The 20,771-nt window shown below is 39.3% G+C and overlaps 4 protein-coding genes across 12 annotated transcripts in view; all 4 read left to right on the plus strand.

Annotated features, from left to right (window-relative positions):
* The window catches only part of LOC128262869 (LIM/homeobox protein Lhx3), a 33,402-nt gene extending 21,600 nt beyond the window's left edge, over positions 1 to 11,802 (plus strand). For 3 of the 9 annotated variants that reach the window (XM_052997426.1, XM_052997427.1, XM_052997428.1), the window contains exons 3-8: positions 8,317 to 8,491; positions 8,616 to 8,827; positions 8,897 to 9,089; positions 9,151 to 9,302; positions 10,099 to 10,293; positions 10,358 to 11,802. In XM_052997426.1, the coding sequence (XP_052853386.1) occupies positions 8,317 to 8,491; positions 8,616 to 8,827; positions 8,897 to 9,089; positions 9,151 to 9,302; positions 10,099 to 10,293; positions 10,358 to 10,668 (1,238 nt within the window). In that variant the 3' untranslated portion in view covers positions 10,669 to 11,802. Of the gene's footprint in view, positions 1 to 6,408; positions 7,049 to 8,121; positions 8,220 to 8,316; positions 8,492 to 8,615; positions 8,828 to 8,896; positions 9,090 to 9,150; positions 9,303 to 10,098; positions 10,298 to 10,357 lie in introns of those variants that run through there. The other 6 variants (XM_052997429.1, XM_052997434.1, XM_052997430.1 and 3 more) reach the window with 5 other exon arrangements.
* A 137-nt stretch (positions 11,803 to 11,939) lies between these two features.
* On the plus strand, positions 11,940 to 13,640 carry LOC128263508 (apoptosis-inducing factor 3). Its single transcript, XM_052998588.1, is given in 4 exon segments — positions 11,940 to 12,379; positions 12,382 to 12,727; positions 12,729 to 12,808; positions 12,811 to 13,640. Coding segments are annotated over 4 exon segments (1,611 nt in total). The 5' UTR covers positions 11,940 to 12,024.
* Positions 13,641 to 14,395: 755 nt separating this feature from the next.
* Positions 14,396 to 14,966, plus strand: LOC128262889 (uncharacterized). Its single transcript, XM_052997457.1, has one exon. The coding sequence runs from the start codon at positions 14,528 to 14,530 to the stop codon at positions 14,813 to 14,815; it is 288 nt and encodes a 95-aa protein (XP_052853417.1). The 5' UTR covers positions 14,396 to 14,527; the 3' UTR covers positions 14,816 to 14,966.
* Positions 14,967 to 15,872: 906 nt separating this feature from the next.
* On the plus strand, positions 15,873 to 19,932 carry LOC128262882 (chymotrypsin-like protease CTRL-1). The gene is made up of 6 exons (XM_052997448.1): positions 15,873 to 16,055; positions 16,391 to 16,750; positions 17,376 to 17,484; positions 17,582 to 17,766; positions 19,263 to 19,564; positions 19,785 to 19,932. Exons 1-6 carry the CDS (start codon positions 15,983 to 15,985, stop codon positions 19,896 to 19,898), a joined length of 1,143 nt encoding a protein of 380 aa, XP_052853408.1. The 5' UTR covers positions 15,873 to 15,982; the 3' UTR covers positions 19,899 to 19,932.
* Positions 19,933 to 20,771: the final 839 nt, after the last annotated feature.

Consider the following 20,771-nt stretch of genomic DNA (forward strand, 5'->3'; position numbering starts at 1 on the left):
TTGAGGGGAGGGCAGTGGCAGGACGAAGGGGGGAAGGATGTGGGCCAGGATACAGGCAACACCCTCAAACAAGAGCGCTTTCCTTTGGCTGAGCGGCTGCTGCTCCTGCTGGTCCTGCTGGTCCTGCTGGTGATGTTTCCATTTGTACAAAATAGAGCACTTAACGGGGAAAACTGCAAACAAATTATTGCACTTGCTGTCACCAGACTGACTCTGTGTGCGAGTGCCCCGCCCACTGGAATCCTTCGCCCCCTCCACACTATATATATACCCATACCCATCCATATCCATGGCTGGCTGGCGCTGCATACACTTAAAGGATTACAAGCGGATCTGTCGCTTGTTTGCCGCTAAATGGACGCATTTACCCGTTTTGCCCATGGCATGGTGGGTGGTTGGGTGGATGGTTGGAAGGGTAGATGGGTGGGCGGTGGATCACAATAGCCGGCGCTTTTTATGGCCAATGAATAGATGAATGAATGCATGACAAACTGACTGGATGACGGACTGACTGGCTGGCTGACTGAATGAGTGCGGCTCTGCGGATGCGGAGGCTAAGGCGAAGTTACTTAATGGATTTGGTTAAGTGCTGCATTGACATTTTGATAAATGCTTTGGAACAGATGCGTTGCCAGTGGTCCCGCGTTTAAGGCTCGACTCCCGCGAAAGCTTAAAAGGGGGCGTTGCCAGGCCGGCGCTCCCATCTCCCATCTCCCAACTTATTCAGGACACCGTCGCTGCCTTATGATAAATAGTTTGCCACTCGACGGCCCAAGGAAAAGCCACCCCCATCTATTTGGACTTTCTTGAGTCAAATCTATTGACCGGAAAAATGTTCTAATGGTAGAGCAATTTAACAAAAATATATCTATACCACTCATATTTCATTGCGGTAGGCAGACAACCATTAGAAGAGGTATTAAAATATATTGTTTCCATATAAAGTACAATTACCAAGCTTTATTTGTCTTCAGTTATGTTATGTTTTTGAAATTGTGGATAAATTATGCTTTGAAATGGTAATTACCTTTTCATTGAAAAAAATTATTTTAAATTTATATTTAATTTTAATTGGTTTTTGGAATTGTTGCTTATCAATAATATGCCTGCTACTTTTTTTTCTGTTGACAAAAACTCAATCAATCAGTAAGTCTAAGTCGTTCTGGTTGCTTAAATATTTTTTGCTCTTTAAATTTATAAACTTTAACGAAAACGTATTCATAAATTAAAACGAAAATATCAACATGCAATAATATTCAACATATTTATGGTTTTATTTGTCGTATTTATAATTAAAACTAGAATACACGCTGGATATTTTTTCAGGGTTTCAAACGTTTTTAGATCTCTATAATAATTTGTGTTTATGGTATGTTAAAAACAGTCCACCACCTAATATTTGTCTTTAGTTAACCAACCTCATATAATAAAGAACTAATGTTCTAAATAATCCACCACCAATTATTTGAATTAACCAACCTCTAATTGCATGTTTTGGCGATGATGCGCTTACCATTTAAAGTTCCTTGGAGCCTACTTATCTCTCAAGGTTTCCCCCTTAGTCTACATTGACCTCTTTGGTCTTGAGTAACTTTTGTAACTTTTTTAATGTCTTCCGCAGTCAAATCGCTTTATATCCCACCCGCAAATCAACCCTGAATAAAGTTGAGTGTCAATTTTTTTGTACATTGCTGCCCCCAAATGGCGAAACTTTTTGTTTCGTAATGTTGTTTTTCAAGTACCGCCTAATTAAATAATATGCGGTGGCCATAGCCTTCGTGTCCTTTTGCCTGGACAACGAGTCCTTGCAGATGACGTCCTGCTTTTCCTATGCAAAGTGACGACGCGTGCAATGGCTCAGCCCCCAAATTGAAGACAAAGTCAAACCCTGCCCTACTAAAAATTGACTAACTTTATGGAAGTAGACATACCCTTAAATAACTGGTACAAAAAATGTTTTTTATGATACGTGTAGTTGAAATTAAAACACATAAAAAATGTGTTTATTTTTTTTAATTGCTTGAACAGATCTAAAATGTTTTCAGTATCTAAATAATTAAACTAAATAAATATTTGGAGACCTCAGAGTCCACAAAAATAACGTTTTTTTTTGTGAAAACAAAACTGTTATCTTTATATTATATTTTGTATTGTTTTTTAAGTTATATCCATAGTAAGTACCCTTTGAGAGGGCATGTAAAATAAAAGGGCAAAGTCAAAGGGGCCGGCGCATAAAAATGATGGCGAGGACGAGTGCGAGAACGACGCCACCGCGCACAATTTGAATCCTAATGGATGCGTGCGTCGCGGCAAACGAGTGGCACGCACGCGATGAACCGAAGGCACAGCTGGCGGGGAATGCCGTGTCCTGGACTCCTCGGGTCCTGGTGTCCCGTCCCGTCTGTTTTCCCTTTTTTTTTGTATGTTTTTTTTTTTCAGCCCGGGCTATGGCGGAGGTGTAAAGTTCACGTGTGCCCACTTACCCAACCCACGGAGCGATGCCGTTTTATTAATGCTTTTGGAGTGCTTTCAATATTTTATCGCGCATTTTGCTCTATGACTTGGGTCGGTTCGGTGCTTCCTGGCAGGAGCAGGATGTCTATCGTTACTGGTCGTCCTTTCCCATCCTTTATTTTTTACCCCTTTCGAAGTGCATCGAGCGTTGCGTAATAACTTTTAGTTGGTCACTTTGCGGGAGGTGGCCCGTGGCATATAAATAGTGGCCCAACCTCAACCTCAACCCATTCCCGATCCGGCCCACTATTATGATTATGACTTCGAGCTGCCGACTCTTTATCTAAATGGGTCTTTTGTTTGCCTATGCGCGGGGTCTAATGGAAGAGGTGGAGCTATATGGCTATATTCTGTCCATGCCATTCATGTTGATTATGGTCATTTGCTGTTTGGAGTTGTCGAGTTGCAAGTGGTGGGCACTCGTACCTGCCATTCTAGTGGAAAGGCTCAATTAAGTTGTCAATCTAATTAGTTCGAAAGGATCTGAACAGATGTCAGCACTGGCCAAATAAAAATGGTCATCGATCTGGAGCAAAGTTAATTATATCAATAGGATTGCATCTACAGAGGCTAATTTATAAAGTATTATACTGGTACAATTTTTTTTGTAACAATTCATACTCGAAATTTGGTCATGTTTACCCAGGACTTGGCTCTTTTCTTTGCATTAGTTGGAAAATTAATTTTCTTTCTATGCTGCTTGCCATTGTGTGAATGTTTTTTTTTCTCCAAAAATGTTGTAAGCTTTTAGAGACAGCTAAACCGAAAGGAAACAAAAAGTCTAGATAAATTATAAACCGAACAGTATGGAGGAGTAAGCTGCCAAGCATTAGAGTGGTGGCAACGCTTTTAAGTTTTAACGTTGAGGCAACACGACAGGCTAAAGTCGCCAGGGGACTTTTGGCCCACGCGTTGCAACGGCAACTACTACGGCAAAGCCAGCAGCTTGGATCGAAAAACGGAGAGCAGGATATAGCCAAGGGTACACTTTAAAAAGAATAATATATTCCAGAAGGCAGAAAAATGATTAAGGGGTGACACCATACTGACGTTTCAAAGAATTTATTTATTATGTACTGCGAGGTGTCTCGTTTTGGTTGATAGGGTTCCAAAAAAAATATGGCGATGATTAACTATTTTAATATTAAAAGATTTTGTAATTTGGAATGTAATTAAAAAAAGTTTTTCTTTCATGTTCCTTAGCTGGTGTACAATCATTTTGACTGAAAGGAGTTTTTTTTTATTGAATATTTTTTTATGCGTTATTCTAGAGCTACAGCTGTTTTTGCTGCAGGCAAGTTGTTTTACGGGGCGTGCCCGCAACCCTTAGAGCACCATCTACAGGAGTGTGGCTGTTGTTGTTGTGGGTGGTTTGATGTATTACCGTTACCGACTGACCACCCACTGACCACCCGCAACTCCTCACCCAGGTTGATGAGCATTTTGTCTTTCGCCCGCTGCGATTAGGCAACAAGCTTGGACAGAAATGAACCGAGTTGTAGAGTGCGTGCTTGCGTAGGTCCATTTTCAGAAGTTTTGGGTATATGTATGAATTTTGGAAAACCCTGTCTCTGCGTGCCTGATACCTGCCCTTATAGCGGGGATACCGAGGGAGTGCGATATGCTTACACGAAAAAGAGCTGCTTTTGGGTTCTGCTAGACATAATCCCAGCTTTGGCTGCCTTTTGCCCGTTGCCAGCATATTTAAACTCCCCTTCGGGCCCAGAAAATCCTGGTGTCCTGCTGCCCAGATAATGCTTAGCGACAAGGATGAATTTATATATAGATACATATATATCTGTTTGCCTGCCTGCGTATCGCTCAATTTGCCTTCGATTGCCAAGCCGCCATTTTACCCGGGGCAGCCATTCAAAAAAGTCCCTTTTCTTTTTCGCTCTTTTTGTTGTGTTCCTGTTGTCGAGTCCTGACAACGTCGCTGTCGGCTATGAATTTGTATCGGTTTTCTTTTATTTGGAGAGCACAATTGTACTATATGCTTCAATTCTTGCGTTGTTGTCAATATGGTTGCGAAGTCCCCAAGAAGTAGACTACGAATATTTTAGCTAAGTTGCACATAAGTAAGGACACAGAAAATAAATAACTATAAGCCTCAAAAAAGTTTTCCTCTTTCTTCGATTAGAATAGTATGAGTGAGATGTAAAACATAAACCTGGCGTTTATGTTTTATTTTTAACTTCCGTTTCAAACAACATTTATTTAAGATTTATTAAAAACAAATCGAACCAAATAAATAATGTTTGGCTGTTTAAAATTAATTTTTGTTTAGGACTCTAAAAAACAATGTAAATATAAAATGAACTCCCAGCAATTTATTTTTAAGATAAAAAAGGTTTCAGTGTAACATGCCATAGTGAATAAAATCTGAGAGCCAGAAATAACTTAAAACCGAAAAAAATAACGATATTTCAGCCAGACTGTCAAGTCAAATTACAAAGAAGAGCCTTTAAAACGTGCAAAAGTCCGAATGCCAAATGCGAGTGTGTGGGAATTGTCGTTTGCGTGTATGAGTGTGTAGGTGTTGCTCCCTTTGGCTACGCATGTTTTGGCTTTTGGAAAATGGCCGAGACGAAAGAGACCGAGCGCTTGGACCACTTGGCAGCTTATAGGCGTCCGTCTCGTCTCGACTCACCAACCGACTGACGGATGCACTGAGAAAAATGACAGTTTAAAGTTGGTACGATATCATATCATAAAGTACAACCAACAATTTTTTAAAAAGAGGTAAGGCAAATAGAATTCATACTTTGTTTTATTTTAAAAAAGGAAATAAGTAAAGTATAATAGTTTTTAAAAGGGAAAAATAAATCCTTTTAAAAAAACTGTGCATATTTTCTAAGAGTCCAAAATCTAAACAAAGAAATTGTTTGCTGCTAATTATAGTCTAGAAAAATGTTTGAAATATATTTATGGTTTTCAGAACTATCATTTTTGTATACTTCCTATAAGTTACATAAACCACCTTCACAGCAAGAAAATCAAAACATTGAGAATTTTAAATCATTACTAATAAAAACTGAATATAATGCTGATATTGAAAATGCCATTAACACCTAATACAGATTGACGAGCAATTTAAAACATATTTCTCCATGTGGTTTTTAAGGGGGGTGTGAGGGGAAGAGGGGTCAGGGGTCAGGGGTCTGAGGTCTGGGGTTTTCGGGTGGCAGGTGCGCAGATGTTGCTCTCGATCAGCCGGTCGGTCGGAGTCAGTCAGTCAGCTATTTAACGGCTTTAAGGTCATTTTAACAGTTACGAAACAATGACACAACAATAAGCAATGGCAGCCAAGTGCGCACATCTACATTAACACACACACGCACGCACACACATACATCCGTACACATGCAGGCAGGATATGGCTGGATGGAAGAAAAGGAAAGAGCAAAACTGCAGTTCAAAACAATATAAACATATTTATGTGTATTTTTAGTACCGTACAGTGTGTTTTCCAACCGAATTTGCCAACAAAACGAGAGAGTAAGAAGGAGGAAAAGAGACGGGGCTACGAATGTCAGAAAGAGAGGGCTGCCAAGGGGAGGGGTGGGCGGTGGTGGGTAAAAAGCCGAGTTGAAAAGAGCTTTTTGAGAGACCACTCCCCGAAAACTGCAGGCGACGTCGACGCACACAAAACAACCAATCCCAGGCAGAAACACACAAAAAAGCCAAAAGAAAACCCCACACACACATACACACTTGCGCACTTGCACACGCACACGCATGCCAGTGGAAAATGGAATGTGGCAAAGTGTTACAATGCAATTTCCCCGCCGTTTTGTTTTTGGCGACCAACCCAAACTCAATTGTTGAGGGCAAAAAAGATGAAAAGCGAAAAAAGGCCAGTCTGGAAAACTGGCACAGTCGGAATAGCAATAACAACAACAACAGCATTAAACACAGGGTGCAGCCGAATCAGCTTTCCAATTGGAAGTGCTAAGGGTTGGGTTTCCCCGTTCCCCTTTCCCCATTCCAGCCGTGATTATGTCAGCCCCTGTGTGTGTGTGTGTTAGTGTAGTAAGTGTGTGCAGACCACCCCCTTCCACGATGAGCAGTACCATCGTGTGCCGTTAGTCGTCAGTTGCTTTCCAAGCCTCGAAGTTGCCGCTCGGTTTTTTCCCCGGTCATTCGTGCAGCTAAAATTCTGTGATAACGCTTTAGACACAAGCCAACCCGAAAACCAAAAAACAAAAAAAAAAAAAAACCAAAACTAAATAAATAAATACCGAAAATTTCCCCAAACTTAATCTTTGCCATTGGCAAAAGCATACAATATGTGGATTGAATCAACCAAAAAGCACAATGTGAAATAGTGAAAGTGATGGTTGATTGCTTCGCATAAGGATAGAATCCAATCAGCAATTTTTGCATACCAAAAGGAGCGTCGGGATTTCCACCGCCAACACAGCAATGGAACTTTTGAAACTAATGATGTTCAAAAGTGACTTTCTGTCCAATGGCAAATGTGATGATCGCGTACCGCCGATTAATTTGAGTCAATTGCCAGAGTTCTTACTATGTAAGTCGCCAAAGGATTTAAATGGGGAAGGACAGCGGGTTGCGACCTCGCTGTTTGGCAGCGGTTTTTTCCTCTTAGTGGGTCAAAGCGGGCTGGGAATCTTGTTCTTCTTCCACAAGGTGTGCGACATGGCAACAAGAAAATTTAAGCCGCTAATGAAATCACAGCATCTTAAGTGATTTAAAGAAATAAGAGTATATTTGCAAATGATGGGGTGAATTCAATATATTCTCTTAATCTTGAGCGAAATTTTAAGGATATGCCTTTAAAGGTTTTTAAATATAAAAACTTTATCTTGTCATTTAATGATATGAAAAAGTATACGATTTTTCAATTTCAAATGTTTTTATTGATTTTAATGTCAAGTTAAGCGAGCTGAATTCTGTAATTTGTGATGAAATTTTAACTGATTTACCTTTTTACATTAATAACTCATACAAATGAAAAAATCTCGAATGTCAAATCAAAAAAATGTTAAATAATTTTTAGTATTAGCACCAAAATGTTTTTTATGAAAAATTTACAAATTCTCTCGCAACATTCTGACAAATAAATTATACAACTTAGATAAATAATGAATTTAAATAAACTAAGAACATTTCTTATATGGTAATTTAAATATATGCTATAATTAGGAAAAATCAAGTTTAAAAAACTTTAAAAACATTTAATTATAGCTTTTTAGCAGACTTGCTAATATAAATATTTTAACGATACTGAAGACATTGTGCATTGGTTTTTCCCCTCTGCAGGAAATGAACAAAAATTGGTAAACCAATAGCCAATAGCCATATCAAAGCCAAAATACTACTTAACCTTATCCCAAGTAAAAAACACAGTATAACTTAGAGAAAATATTGTTCTGTAATCCCCCAACATATACTTATTGCTTTTGGTAGATGCACAAAGCTCTAGTTAACTTTAAAACTCTTTTCAAAATGTCTGGGAACGAAACACTTATTATTTTTCAAAAATATTTCGGATGGAAAATTTTGTATGTTCAAACCAGATATTAATGTTTTCTATATAGTGACTTTTTAAATAGACGACAAAAGAAAATTCAATTTATAATCAAATAGCTCAATTAAACATTGTTTTGATTTGAGTCTGTGCAAAGGGGAAAATAAATAGCTGAGAAAAGCAGAAAATCAAAATACAATAAACAAGATGGGTAAATTAAAAGCAAAGACTCTCACTCCAAATGCAAACCAAAGCGAAAATATATAAGATCGATAGCAATTAACATACAATTTATGGCTTTCCAATAGCTACGATCCCGAAGTGCGGTGGCTGCCACGAGCTGATCCTGGACCGTTTTATCCTCAAGGTGCTGGAGCGGACGTGGCACGCCAAGTGCCTGCAGTGCAGCGAGTGCCATGGCCAGCTGAATGACAAGTGCTTCGCGAGGAACGGCCAGCTGTTCTGCAAGGAGGACTTCTTCAAGTAAGTAAATTTCTCGAAAGCCAAAACAGGAAGCCTGCGTGGATGCGGGACTCTCCATTTTGAATGGGGCCAAGTTGGTTTAATAAAAAAATCTCCTTCCATGTCGCGTTTTGCCAATGTTCGGGTCGAACAGACGTTACGGTACAAAGTGTTCCGCTTGTGATATGGGCATACCGCCCACGCAGGTGGTGCGTCGTGCCCAGGACAACGTCTACCATCTGCAGTGCTTCCTGTGCGCCATGTGCTCCCGCACCCTGAACACGGGCGACGAGTTCTACCTGATGGAGGATCGCAAGCTCATCTGCAAGCGTGACTACGAGGAGGCCAAGGCCAAGGGTGGGTGCTCCTGTCGATAACGACGCTATAAGGATCTCCTTAATAATATGGATTTTTACCCCCTGTCAGGCCTCTATTTGGATGGCTCCTTGGATGGCGATCAGCCGAATAAGAGGCCGCGCACCACGATCACCGCCAAGCAGCTGGAGACCCTGAAAACCGCCTACAACAACAGCCCCAAGCCCGCCCGACATGTACGTGAGCAGCTCTCGCAGGACACGGGCCTGGACATGCGGGTGGTGCAGGTCTGGTTCCAGAACAGGTGCGTTCCTTTCGATTTTATCCCCTTTTCATCTATTTACTAACTCAATATCCTTCGATAGGCGGGCCAAGGAGAAACGACTGAAAAAGGACGCGGGCCGCACGCGCTGGAGCCAATACTTCCGCTCAATGAAGGGCAACTGCTCGCCACGCACCGACAAATTCCTCGACAAGGATGAGCTGAAGGTCGACTACGACAGCTTCAGTCACCACGGTGAGTCCTTGAGCTTACTTTGATAAGAAGCAAAACAAATGAAAGCGCCTGCAAAAACAAAATTAATCATCTGCAAGGCATAAAACAATAAAAACACACATCTATCCGTCTGTCATAACGTTTCTTTGAGATACAAAATTTAAAATCTAAAAAACTGAAAATTTGTTCTCTCTTGGTGAAGCAATCAGTAAATTTACTTAAATGTTTTATATCACATACAAATGGAACACGTTTTGATTAATATTTATAAAATGTTATGCGGAAACAGATATTTTTTGGTGTTTTGTTGAAAGTGCATGGAACAAAAATTAGAAAATAATTTTAACTTTAAATCTTTCAAAGTTCGAAAATACGATTATTTTTTAAAATATTTTTTTTATATATCAAAATCAATAAAGATGTTATTTTTAAAAATGTTTTAGTATCCACTGAGAACTAGCCAAAGTCTAAGGTACAAAAAGAGGGTCCAAACATTTTAAATAGAAAATCGCTTCATACAATTTTATTTTTAATTATTGTAACTAAAATGTTTAGTTTTATTTTTAAAATATTTTTAGCCTCTGTTTTTTGTGCTATATTTTAAATTATAATAGAATAATTTTCTTGCAAAGGAAAACCCCTTTTATTAAAATTTTAAAATAGCTAAAAAATATTCATTTTCAAAATTGTTAGCTTTAAAAAATATGTAATTCCACCAGATACAAAATAATGTTTGGTTAACTTCACTTATTATTAAAAGCGTTACTTTTAGGTTTAAATTGTCATTATTTTTATTGTCCAACTCTTCTCCTTGCAGATCTGAGCAACGACAGCTATAGCACCGTCAATTTGGGTCTGGATGAGGGCGCCTCGCCGCACAGCATCCGCGGCTCCTACATGCACGGCAGTTCGAGTCCGTCGCAATTTCCGCCGAGCAGTCGCTCCCCGCCGCCAGTTGGCCAGGGTCACACGTTCGGCTCCTATCCGGATAACATTGTCTACACCAATATAGGTGAGTCTCAGATTATGACAAAACCATGAATATTTTTTTTAAGACTTAACCCTATATCTTACAGATCAAGCGGTGGGCTCTAGTTTGCATGTCAACAAGTCGCACCATCGCCTGCACAGTAGCAACAATGTGTCCGATCTGAGCAACGATTCTAGTCCCGATCAGGGATATCCCGATTTTCCGCCCAGTCCGGATTCCTGGCTGGGCGATTCGGGCAGCACCAACAACACCAGCGCCAATAACAATGCAAACAACAATAGTAGTAGCAACAACAACAGCGGTAACAACAACAACAACAGTAGCAGTGGCGGTGGAAGTGGCAGTGTGAGCGTCAGTACCGCCCCCAACCCTTCGGCGCCCGGCGTACATTACTGATACTCAAATCTGCTTTTGCGTTATTTTGAGATGCAGTCGCGCAGTCTGCTGTTAGTCGCTGCCCAGCAGCAACATCAGCAACATCGGCAACATCAGCAACATTCATCGCAACTATAGCAGCGACGCCATATTGAAAGCTCACAGCAGTAGCAGCAGCAGCAGCAGCAACAGCAGCAACAGCAGATGTTGCAACATTATAAGCTCACACATCCACACCAGCAACATAAACAGCTGCAACAGCAACAGAACAGCTTAGCCCATGAGATATATATGGCTACATATCCACACAGCAGCATTAGCAGCAGCAACATGAGGAGCAGCAGCTATCTACTGTAGCTGTACAGTAGCAACATTAACAGCAGCAGCATCAACAGCAGCAGCAACATCAGCAAACCTTAACAGCTGCAAACAGAAAAGCTTAACCCTTGAGATACATATATATGGCAACGCTGTCGTGTGGTTTTCAAACCACGCATCCACACCCTATTGTTTATGCACTAAGCCTTTATAATTTTTAGTGAACAAAAACCAACACAATTTGCTCAAAATCCTTGATTTCAATTCGGTTTGCCAACGGTGGGCTTAGCTTGAGAATACACACCTAACACGGCTTGAATGTTACTAAGCGTTATGATTACAACTGTTCTTGAACGATTACTTCGCTCTATCATTTACATTCGTAACCCTGATATTTTATTGTAAATATTGTATATTTGTGTATAGTGAATGGAAACTAAAACTGAATTTTAAATTAATTAAGTCTGTATAGCGTCAAACAAATGCGGGGCATTGCGAGCACAACATTGGTTAGGCCCCCTGCCCCACAAAAAACAAAACAAACAAAAAAATCAAGTTATTTATTGCTTTATATAGGAATACAACAAAATTGCATAGGAGAAATATCAATTACGAAAACGTGATGTCGTATTTATATCTAACGAAAATACAAAAAAAAAAAACAAAAACAAAAAACAAATACAAAAACCAAAAAAATATTTCAACCAAATAGAAATGTCAGTAAAACAGCAACTACGTAAAATGATAAAACGAATGCGATGAAATAAATTACTATTTGACACATAAGAATAAAAGACAACAAAAATTGTTAACCAAAAAGTTTTATTTAATTATTTAAGAGCGGGTTTCAAACGAAAAAAGCAATTCTAAAAGGAATTAGGAACTCTTAAAAAATATTTTGCGAGAGACTTATTAAAATAACTATTTTTAAATAGATTGCTTATTTCATTTCATGGAGCATAAAAACATTTGCTCACAAGTATTCCATTACTTCTCTGTCAACTAATTGTAATTCCTTAATTTAAAAGGCAATTAGTGTGTAGAAATTGGCTTTTCAAAATGCTTTCATTACCGAAAGAGTACGAGTACTCCAATCCGGTGGCCGTTTGCCATAAATCCGATTTGCAGGATCACGAGATGAGGCAGGTGATACTCAATGGGCGCACCCATATCCTCTTGGTCAAGCAGAACGACATCCTGCGAGCAGTGGGCGGCATTTGTCCCCATCGTGGGGTTTTATTGTCCAAGGGTATCTTGTCCAGAAATCGCGTTCGATGTCCTTGGCACGGGGCATGCTTTAACCTGGAAACTGGCGACATTGAGAACTTTCCTGGCCTTGATTCGCTGCCCTGTCACCAAGTGGACGTCGACTCCAGAGGTCAGGTGCTGGTGCGCGTTAAACGATCTGATTGGGTAAGCACCAGAGGATCAAGAAGATGGTAAGGCTTAACTGGCGGGACCAAAGATGCTTTGTGGTAGTGGGTGGCGGTCCTTCGGGGGCTGTCTGTGTGGAAACCCTGCGGCAGGAGGGCTTCACTGGACGCCTGATCCTCGTCTGCCGGGAGAAACATCTACCCTACGATCGGATAGAGATCATGAACTCCTCAAATATGACATCCAATCAGTTGTGTTTGCGGGACGAGAAGTTTTACAGGCACTACGACATAGAGGTTTGCCTGGGAGTCTCCGCTGAAAAACTAGATACATTTCGCAGCACTCTTCGTTGCAGCAATGACAAGATTTTACTTTATGACAATATCTATAGCAACTGGTTATTCAGCCATAAGGCCAGATATACCCGGAGTGCACTTAAAAAATGTAAAAACTATTCGTGATATTGACGATGCAGGAGCATACTCGAGATGGTGGATAAAACCACGCAAGTAGTGTGCCTGGGTTCCAGTTTCATGGCTGTGGAGGCTGCTGCCAATCTGGTTTCCAAGGCGGGCAGTGTTACCCTGGTAGCCCGACAAAATGTACCATTTAAAAGCACTTTGGGTGAGGTGATTGGAAAGCGTATACTACAACTCCTAGAGGCGAATAATGTAAAGCTACGAATGAGCAGTGGTATCTCCCAGATCCTAGGAAACTCCCACGATGAGATAACAGAAGTAGAACTTCCAGATAAGTCGCGAATTCCATGCAATTTACTTATTCTGGGCACTGGTTGCCAATGCAACACGGACTTTCTCCGAAATTCTGGTGTAAAAGTGAATCCCAATGGTTCGGTGGATGTCAATGACTTTCTGCAGACAAACATACGCAATGTTTATGTGGGTGGTGATATAGCCAACGCGCATATCTTAGGTGGAGTCACCGAACGTGTTAAAATAAGCCATTATGGATTGGCCCAATACCATGGACGGATTGCTGCACTGAACATGTGTGGTCGCATCGCTAAACTGGAGGCCATACCCTTTTTCTATACCGTGATCTTCGGAAAGGCCTTCCGCTCCGCCGGGTATGGATCCTACAAAGACGTCATCATCGACGGAAGCCTCGTGGATCTACAGTTCGTAGCCTATTTCGTGAACGATGGGGATGTGGTGACGTCAGTGGCCTCCTGTGGTCGGGATCCCATTGTGGCCCAGTTTGCCGAACTGATATCGCAGCACAAAGGACTTTGCCGGTGTCAGATTAGCAAATTTACGAATCCTGAAAGTACAACCTTATAAACTTGATTTCAAAAAATAAACTAAATTATAATTTAAATTTAAAACAACTCTTTGTATTTTATAAATGGTTATTTTTCAATATAAAATTCTACATAATACATTTATATGTCTTTATATGAGCCCAAACAATAAAACATTTTGTGTCGTTATTATACAGTATAGAGGGCAATTCCCTACGTGAGTTTGTCATTAATATTTCAGCAATTTACTGACAGTTTAAACACGTTAATGGCCACATCAAAACGGTAATAGTAGTCATACATATACGGTAATTCGGGTGGCAAATCGTGGTGTTTTTTTTTTATACAACTAACAATTATGTACTATATGTGCAGTGTTCATTTTACATATATAAAACAATATATTGTACTTCTGAATTTATGGGAATGTAACTGCTTTCGTTCGTTCAAAAAAAGTATTTTTTGTTGGGCGTTTATTGGGTTAACATTTTAACAAGTAAATTATGCAATGTTTGCGATCGTTTTGCGTTGTAAAGCGATCACAATACATATGCCCATTAATTAGTCTAATTTTGTATATATTTATACATTTTATATACTAACGAGTTGTTTTGGTTAAAAGTAAAAAAAATATATATGTATTTAAGATATTTCTTTAAGAGAAATTATAATCAATTGTATCAAACAGCGCAAGTGGAAGTTAGAAACAACATAGAGTTTGTAAAACTACTGAAAGTTTAAAATGTATTCAACAATTCATAAATAATTTATGCCGCTAGTTTTCACCAAATGAGCGCAAGTAAGCAATGCTTTTACATTCAAAGTAAGAACAACTGATTTCCATATTACTTCCGTTTACCAAAGTGACAAATAATTAATTCCACAAACTACGAAGTGAAAGAATAGAATATTGTCATTCCAAGTACGATGTGTTTCAATGAACTGGAGAATCGCAGTTTGCTGCCAGACTGCAACATTGCGAACCGCGTGTTCCTGTTTACGATCCTAAAGTTTTTCCAGGAGCAGGATCGTCGTCCGGAGGATGTGGATGTCGAGCTGCGGGATCGCTACAATGTATTCCGCCAGGTGCTGCCCAATTACCCGCTGCCCGAACACGGAAACTCCCAGCAAGAGCACTTAGCCGCACTCGCCATGGACTCGAACTCCTTTGGCGATTCATCCAGCGAATCTGGCCTGGACAATGATTCCAGCTAGATCGACATTTCCGACTACCTGATGAACTGGCAAACTTAACTATTAACCACAAACCAAAAAAAAAAAAAAAAAATCCAAAAAGTGAAATTATTTCTTTGGCCAAACGTCTGCCAAGTGAAAATAAAACCTGACCATTAAACGAAAAGAAAATAAAACATAAAATTACAAAACAATTTAGGGGGGCAGTGCTACTACCAACATACACATATTAAGCAATTTAATGTGCGTTTGTCGCGCTCGTTTTCCTGCTTAAAAAACTGGAACCAGCTGGCCGTTTGTCCAGTGAAATGCGCCAGCTTATCATATCTAAATGATCTCGTTCAACATATTTTATTATTACCCTAAAAAAATGAATACGTAAAACGTAGGCTAATCTCGCTTAAATAATAACATACATCACCAAAGCAGGGGAAAGTATAGGCCAACTGGAGTTAAATGTTCTCTACAAAAGAAAATTGTAATAAATATTAATTTTTAAAACTTCAAATGTACAAACAAAAGTTTGAGATCATTTTGAAGATGATTATAGCTCCCTAATATAAGTACCTAAAACATTTAATAGGAATTGGCAATGTACCCGTTTTAAATCATGTCCTAAGTAAATTTAATTTTAAAATTAAGAATTTAATTAAAGCACTCGTAGCGTATTAAATGCCTCTTAAGTCTATATTAACTAAAGTTTCGAAGCTAGTAATGGTCAGAAACAAACAAAAAAAAAGCATATAGTGCAACTACGGACGGGTTCATGAGATCGCTTGCAATGGACAGACAGACCGACAGACGGATCCGTAGGTTCTGCTTTGAAAGGCCATAGAAATGTGTATCTGCCCAACAAATGGGTAAATTACAACCTGGAAATGGTCGCGAATCGAGACCAAACTGTCATAAAAATCAGTTAATAACCGCAGACCCCGCCAGACCAGTAGCAACGTAGTATGTAGTACGAGTATATAGAAGTGAATACTCGCATGTGTGTGATACACTTATCTGCTTATGTGGATACGTATATTTTCATTTTCATTTGGCCAGATCATTTCGTTTAGTTGACAAAGTTTTGTTCACCTGCTCGGTTCGAATTACCGGAAACCGAAAGTTCTGAGCTCTACGCCAGTTTAGTAAAAAGTCATAGAAACGTAGTGCGGAAATATTGATCAAGTGTTCGAAACAATGCAAGTGTTTTCTATATTTTGCCTAGTTTTGCAACTTTTGGCAACCGTTCGAACGGAGTCGGGGGAATTTGGTAAAATATGAGTGTTAAAGTGATATCTTTTTCGAACGTTTTACGCTTAAGGATAAAAAAGCTCATTGAAAGACAAATATTTGGACAGAACATAGAAAACAGATTTTAAACATGATTTTATGTTTTGTAATAAAAATGACCAAGGAATATATACAACTAAATGAACTCTAGTCCGAAAAAACTAAATTTTTCACAAATAATTTAAAGGAAAACAACATCCTTTTTAATATAATGTGATGATATTAAAAATCCAAGCTTAGAACTAGAAATGCAAAAATTAAAAACATTTTGTTGTGAAATTGTCCACTTAAAAGGCAAACCTAAACTTATTCTAGAGAAACTGCTGGTTCCCGAGAGCTATGCAAAACGGCAAGCAAACAATGAGACGACAAGCCACTCGGTGGCCGCTCGCTCCTACTACGATGTGGGCCAATCCGCTGGACAGACAGCCTGCTCAGTGGGCACTGAGTGCACGCCGCTGCACGACTGCACTGCCCTGATTTACGAGGTGGCCCGGAGTTGCTACTACGGCGACAAGTCGCTCTACTGCGGCGGAGCCAGCGAGGAGCTGCCCTACGTCTGCTGCCCCAGCAGTCCGCTGGAGAAGAATCAGGTCTGCGGCAAATCTTTGGTCCAGGGACATTTCTACAAAGGACTGGGCTCCTATCCGTTTGTGGCACGCATCGGTTTCAAGCGTAAGTGTTCTTTAAAAACTATATTATCCAAATGCTTCAAGTCTTGAAATTATATTTTTCCTTGAATTTATATACTTTCCAAATTTAAATATTGTTTGCTTTCATCCATAAGCCATAATAAACTTAAATTAACTGAATTTAAATCAAATTGGAACTATTTTAAATTTAATAATATTCACAATTAAAAATAATGTAGTATTAAATCATGCAATTTAATATGCAGTGTATGAATTAATATTTTTTTTTTAATATTATAAATAAAAAGTTTAGTTTCAATAGACCGCTTTTTTTTACTATTCCATTTTTTATCTGTGAATTATCAATAAAGTGTTTAAATAAATAGATTTTCAAATGATAAAGATTTAAAGCAACATTTTTAAAAGAATCTATAAGCATTGTGAAATTTTTTATATTATTATTTTTTTTTTAACGATCTACCTTTTTTCAACTTTACATTTTAAAACTTAACAAGTGTAAATAATGATGTTTTTGGATTTATATTATTAAGTTTAGTGTGTCCTTACATATTACAAAAGCTTACTTTATTGAGAAAGCAATGGATTCCAAATAGTTATTTGGATTTAATATAACTACTGATCTCATACATTTTTTTTGTGTTTTTCAGATGTTAATACGGGTGCCTTTGCCTATCCGTGTGCCGGGGCGGTGATCGCCCGCCGGGTCATCCTCACGGCGGCCCACTGTGCTTTGGCCAAGGCCGACGGACACCGACTGTAAGTGGGTCACTGGTCACTGGTCACAGGGTGCAGTGCATCGTGTCGTATTGTATCGTATCGTATCGTAACGACTTTCTCCCCGGGACTCTTGCAGGTCATCGGTGCGTGTGGGCGAGTACGACACCTCCAGCGATCCGGACTGCGCCAACACCGGATTCTGTGCCCCGCGGTCCGTCAACCACGCCATCAGCCATGTGATCGTGCATCCCGACTACAAACAGGGCCAGTACCACCATGATATTGCTCTGCTGGTGCTGAAAACGCCACTAAACTATTCGGGTGAGTTCTGGGCGGGATGGGCGGAATATGGGAGTCCAATGGGTGGTTACGCTTGGCAGTGTTGCTGTTAATTAAAAATCGTTTTGCTCTGTCATCTTTTTCCATTCACTCCACTGGCTCCAAGTTCACAAATGTCAAATGTGCTCCCCTCCCGACCGGCTGCATGTCGCTAATTCGAGGCTGGGATCCCCACATGCCACTTAATTGCTTTGGTGCGTGTTTACTGTACCAGCTAATGAGTTGATCGCGACCTGGTCACTGGATCCGCTTTGATTTTTAGCTTTTGGCCTCAGTTCAATGGCTACGAACTTTGGAATACTGATCAGTTATGCACGCAGAAAACAAAATTCTTTGATTGTTGTATGAAAAGCACAAATTTAAGGCAATTATTCCCAAAATTAGGCCATGTTTTCCTTAATTCAAGGAATCTAGTTGTCTGGGTGTGGTTAAATTCCTTAGGTTAAATATTTTTTTCATTTGAAATACCCTCTCTCAGAAGCATTCTTTTATTTCCATTCAGAATTTCGATTCATTGAGAACTTGACTGGACTTTTAGTTTACTCACAAATTGTTAGTTTCCGATCAAGTTCAATTCGGACGCGATTTTAATGGTACCTTTGTCAGACAGAGTGATTCCAGAAATTGATTTTTAAAGCGTAAAACCATATTACGGAGCCACCTCTTGCACATCGCACATCGCACATGGCATTACAACAAAAAAAGGGGTCTTTACCAGGCAACGGACGAACCAATCGGTCGGTGAGGCAATCGATTGGTTAATTGCAACTTGGCCAGTTCGTAAACAGCACATTATTTGCGATCCAAAAGGGGGCGTGGCCCATGTGGCTGGGCCAACTTGCTTGCGTTCATCCTTATTGCTTTATAATGCCCAAATAAATGCAGCGGCATGAGATAAATCATTGGATTGGGCATGGACGTACCCCGTCAGCGAAGAGGGGTCCCTTTATCGATTTTAAAAATGTTCCGTACAAGAAAAAGTTATAAAGTAAAATCTACAATTAAAATACATATAGAGAATTACACTAGTTTTAATCCTTAAAATTTTTTTAAAAATATGAATTAACTAGAAAATAGTTAAAAAAAAAACGAGATGAAAACTTTGAATGATTGTCATAAGAGTGGATGGATTTGAAAAGTGAAATATATATATAAATAGCTTTATATTTTTAATAAATGTTTGAACTTTTGTATTAATCAAATTTGCTGGATAGTTATTTTTTCCTTATTTATTTATAAAAATATTATTTTAAACTTTGTATTAAATAAAATTCCAACTTATTCAGTACTAAAGTTTTAACAAATCCATATCGAAAGTTTTATCTTTGAAATGATTATTAAAACCCCTTTTAAAAAATAATGTGTAAGCCCGTTTGGGTCAGGCAACAATGTTGCAGTTGTGGGCAGGTAGCGATCAGATGTCGAATACGTGATTAATGGCAGCCAACCCATTTCCATTACCCATCTCGCACCGCCAGTGGCTACACAACCCATCTGCCTGCAGAAGACACGCGCCAACCTGGTGGTGGGAAAGCGAGCCACCATCGCCGGATGGGGCAAGATGTCCACGTCGAGTATCCGGCAGCCGGAGATGGCGCATCTGGACGTTCCGCTGACCAGCTGGGACCTGTGTCTGCGCAACTACGGCTCCACGGGCGCGTTGGAGTCCCCGAACTCCATCGAGGGCCAATGGATGTGCGCCGGCGGCGAGGGCAAGGACGTCTGTCAGGGATTCGGTGGAGCGCCGCTTTTTGTACAGGAAAACGGCATATTTTCACAGGTACAATTTATTCTATTAATAACATTTACTTACATATTCAAATCGACGAAATCCTTTCTTAGCTGACTTTTAAAGACTGGCTGCCACGCCCTTTTCTATCAATATTTTTGCACAACATTGTTTTTGTTTAAAGAACTAAATCGCGAAAGTAGTCCCTATTTTTGGCCTCTAAAACCCCACCTCCATAAATTTGATTTTCTAATAATTTTGTATTCTACAGATTGGCATTATGTCCTTCGGATCGGATAACTGTGGTGGCCTTCGCATTCCGAGTGTCTACACCTCCGTGGCCCACTTTTCTGAGTGGATACACGACAACACGCCGCCGGAGTAGGCTGATTTAGTTAAGCTAAGCCACTAACCTTAAAAGCTGCATTATGTCAATAAATATATAAATAAATATAAACAACTGACTTTTATTCCAAGCTAGTATACAAAAATGGTGCTGAATTTCGAAGCGTTTTCCATAGATCTGATAAGTTGATCTGAGTATACACGCACCCAATAACTTAATTGAATTAATTGAACTTTGACTCGAAGCAGGGGCTCGAAAAATATGAAATGATCTTTTATACAAACAAGATGACGGTAAGAAAAACAAAAAGTCGAACATCGGACCCTTACCCTTCCAAACAAACAATCTCAACATTTTATCTTAAAGTATGTACTAAATTGTATTTGCTACTTAGAAAATATGGCATTTAATAAGATATATAATAGACATTGTGTGAAATTACATGTAGGAAGACTAGTGCTAACATCTTGGATTATTTGAAACCAAACTGAATTGACGGAAATGTTTGTAATAATATGGAAGATGAGCTTGCCACGAACTTTAAACTGGACCCTTTTAGTCGAATGGTTCAGTTTGAAGGTCATTGAGACTACGGGATGGTCAAGCACTAAAGGAAGAAAAGGTTTCAAACACTCTATTTTATAAGTAAAAGCTATAAAAAAATATTTAAAAAGTCATCTTTAAATTTGGCTGACTATATTGCAAGCAAGCAGATAAGTCGTTTCCTTTCATATCATTAAAATAGTTTTCAACCATAAGTGTGTACCAAGTTCTCCACAGATCTTGGGCTTCAATGCACAGAAAGAAAAATGTATGTGAAACAAAAATCAACCTGATATTTTGGAGTATTATCTATAAAATATTTAACATATCAAAGTACTCAAAGCAATAATTATAATTATTAGCACGTTT

Source organism: Drosophila gunungcola, unplaced genomic scaffold (genome assembly GCF_025200985.1).
Source record: "Drosophila gunungcola strain Sukarami unplaced genomic scaffold, Dgunungcola_SK_2 000001F, whole genome shotgun sequence".
NCBI lineage: Eukaryota > Metazoa > Arthropoda > Insecta > Diptera > Drosophilidae > Drosophila > Drosophila gunungcola.